This window comes from Cicer arietinum, chromosome 4, assembly GCF_000331145.2.
Source record: "Cicer arietinum cultivar CDC Frontier isolate Library 1 chromosome 4, Cicar.CDCFrontier_v2.0, whole genome shotgun sequence".
Lineage (NCBI taxonomy): Eukaryota > Viridiplantae > Streptophyta > Magnoliopsida > Fabales > Fabaceae > Cicer > Cicer arietinum.
In genome coordinates this window covers 62,628,117-62,631,552 of record NC_021163.2, presented here as the reverse complement: position 1 = coordinate 62,631,552, position 3,436 = coordinate 62,628,117, and the positions used below count along the sequence as shown (strand labels likewise).

The 3,436-nt window shown below is 32.9% G+C and overlaps 1 protein-coding gene across 1 annotated transcript in view; it reads right to left on the bottom strand.

Moving 5' to 3' along the window:
* LOC101490058 (subtilisin-like protease SBT1.7) overlaps positions 1 to 1,268 on the bottom strand; it is a 3,123-nt gene extending 1,855 nt beyond the window's left edge. Inside the window, exon 1 of the mRNA XM_073366964.1 lies at positions 1 to 1,268. Within this exon, the coding sequence (XP_073223065.1) occupies positions 1 to 938 (938 nt within the window). The 5' untranslated portion in view covers positions 939 to 1,268.
* Positions 1,269 to 3,436: the final 2,168 nt, after the last annotated feature.

Sequence of the window (3,436 nt, the reverse complement as noted above, 5' to 3'; positions counted from 1 at the left end):
CCTGCTGAAGCTGAAACTAGAATTCCATGTGATGTTGCTGTGAAAGAACCAATTGCTATGATATCTCTAAAGTAATCCATTGTGCTACCACCAATTGACATGGATAAGATGTTGACACCGTCTTCTATTGCTTTATCGATTCCGGCAGCTATGTCGGAAGTGAAACAACCACCTAGCCAACACACTTTATAAGCTGCTACACGGGCTTGTGTAGCCATGCCTCTTGCTGTACCAGAAGCTAAGCCAAAAAGGCTAGCTTCTGCTACTTCAGAACCTGCTGCTGTTGTTAAAGTGTGGCTTCCATGACCATCATCGTCTCTCGCTGATCTTGATTCTGTTGTTTTGTCTATTGGACCAAGTGCTGCTTCATACCCTTTTGAGAAAAACCTTGCACCTATGAGTTTTTTGTTGCAGTTTGATGAGTTCATATTGTTACCTGTTTCACACTCTCCTTTCCAGTTACTTGGTATTGGACCAAGTCCTGTGTCGTCTAAGCTTTTTAGCTCTGGCCATATACCAGTGTCGAGAACACCGATAATCACCTGGCTCTGTTGGTTAGAGTTAGGTAAAAGAGTGTTGGTTTTTGGTAATCCTAGGAACTGTGGTGTTCTTGTTGTGTGAAGATGGTATCTTAGTTCAGGGGTAACAGAGAGAATTCCTGGTTGTTTTGAAAGTGTGTCAGCTTCTTGAAGTGTTAGTCTTGTGGAGAATCCATGAGCTACATGTTTGTATGTGTAGAGAATCTCTGCTGTTTCTGATACTGATTTTAGCGATGAATCGAACCAGTTAAGGTGGTCAGTGAAAGTTTGTGGCATGGTGGATTTGTCCGTGTGAATTATGTATGTGTTTTTGGTTTGTGGTGATTTGGTTTCTGCTATGGTGTGTCTGCTGCAGAATAATAGCAGCAGAACAACTTGAAGAGACTTGAAAATGTTCATCTTTTGATTGTTGTCACCAAGCTTTGTCAATTATGGTTATTTTGAGAGCCAATATTTGAGTCTATGGCTTGTTTTAGTTTTGATTCTGAGATGTATGTTGTGTGGTATTTATTGTGAATTTGGAAGTTGTGGATTGGAACTGTTGAGTGTGTGTGATTGATGGTTGATGATTGATGATTGATGAAAATTCTTATAGGAGCAAAAATTGTTGGGAGTTGATTTAAATTTTTAAAGTTTAGTATTTCAATGCATGGTAAAAAGGGATAAATATTCCAAGGTATTAGATTTTGACCATTAGAAATGCAAATTCAACTTTGAAGAATGAATTAAGAGTTTTTAGAGGTCATTAGAGTTGTTGAGGTTAATTGAGAGAAGTCACACTTTTCTCCTATAAATAGAGTCTTGTGAAACGTGTAATCATCTCATCCAAGAGCAAGTGTGTTATCATTTCTCGTAACTCTCTCAAGAGTGAGAGTGTTATCATTTCTCGTAATTCTCTCACGAGTGAGATAATTTGTAGAGTCATATACTATTTGTGGTGAGTTTCAGATCATTATTATTTTATTTGAGGTTATGAATATAATTATTGAAGTGTTTATGTGGACGCAGACAAAATATGTTAAACCACGTTAATTGTCGTGTATTTTTTTATTCCTTTTATTTTGTATGTGTTCTCGTATAAGAGATCCTTGGTGTGTTTATGAGTTTTTCTCTCCCACAAAAATTATATAGGATAGTGATTAATTGGCAATGGTAGGACAAAAATAAAGAGAAATAGTGTTGTGTCCATATAGCAAAATTATTGAAGTGTTTATGTGGATGCAGACAAAATATGTTAAACCACGTTAATTGTCATGTATTTTTTTATTCCTTTTATTTTGTATGTGTTCTCGTATAAGAGATCCTTGGTGTGTTAAATCACAAAAATTATATAGTATAGTGATTAATTGGCTACGGTAGGAGAGAAATAGTGTTGTGTCCATATAGCAACAAATGAAAATGTAACATATTTTGAAAAGCTTTTTGGTGCTAAAGTGCCACAATTATATGTGGTCAATGTCCGGGGACAACCATAAAAGATGTGCTGCTACTTTTTTTTGACAGTTTTTTTTTGCCTTCTTTTTGTAATTAATATATTTATTAATAATAGTTAATGTACATGTGGTTGTAAATTCCTCATCTCATATACTAGCATTTCTCATGTCATATTTCCTATCCTTAAGAATTTTTTTCATTAACTTGCTGAATTTAGCTAATCTAAGCCAATGAGACAGTGCATGTTTCAAGTAGCATAATTTTTCTACAGAAAAAGAAATGGCTATTAAGGACAACATATAGACAATTTATCTACATCTTAAAATAACCGACCCTGTATTTTTTCATTCAGGTACCATCTCCCCCTTGGTGTTGAATAAATAATATTTCATCTGTTATAAAACTAGTGTCCTTCAATTTTACCCATAAATTAATATTGTGTAATCACTTTCAAATTTCAATGTATTATATTTCATTATGTGTTTATGATATTTATTTTAGAAAATATTGAATAATATAGAATGATTAGGGACTCATATTATCTTTAGTTGTATTATCACACGGTTACACACATTAATCAATTTTGGCCATTGATTTAATATGAGATAGTCCATATTATATATGTACAAAAACAATCTCAATCGTTCACTGAAATCAAACAGTTAGTGAGATGTAACTCGAATTTGTTTGCAATGATTAGGCTGCCATTGGACACAACAAATCTCATCCATGTATTATTATTATATAGAAATAAAAATATTTTGGATAAAAAAAATTTAGGGTACACTCAATCAAAGAGAAATGAAAAAGCAGGGATTCTTTTGCTTTTTGACAACTATAGTCAGGTTGGACGTGTGAAATGGTGACCATGTCTCTTTCAATTATTTAACTGGTAAAGGAGAAACAACAAGGAAAAGCTAAGATAAACTATTTATATATGTATTTTTTACCAACAATTCACTGATTTTGCACTGAAAACTAAAAAGAGTTTTGAAATAGCTTTTATATAAGCAAAGTAAGTTCATCCAACACACACAAATACATTATCAATCCGCATATGTATTTTAATGGAATAATAACTTGTTTAAAACGTTTTAAACTATTGTCATTGTCCTAATTACAAGTAGATTGTGATTCTTGATATTGCCGAAAATTGTAAATTATATTATGGTTAGGACTTTGGAGTTGGATTCTTAGACAATAAGTATAATAAAAAAGTCTATTAGAAAATTAGAACTGTGCAAGATTTTAAATTTCTAAGACATTATTCGTAATAGTCATTAGTTGTTTGTTACGAGTTAAAAGTTTTCAAAAAAGATGAATAGTTGAATAGACAAGAAAGATAATGGTTTAATAATTGAGATTAATAGAGACGTTTGAGTGATAGCTTCTTGCTCTGCCTCTTGTTTTTCTTGGCAAATAGCTGGAATGGACCTACCACTTGTTAATGCTAACCACTTTAA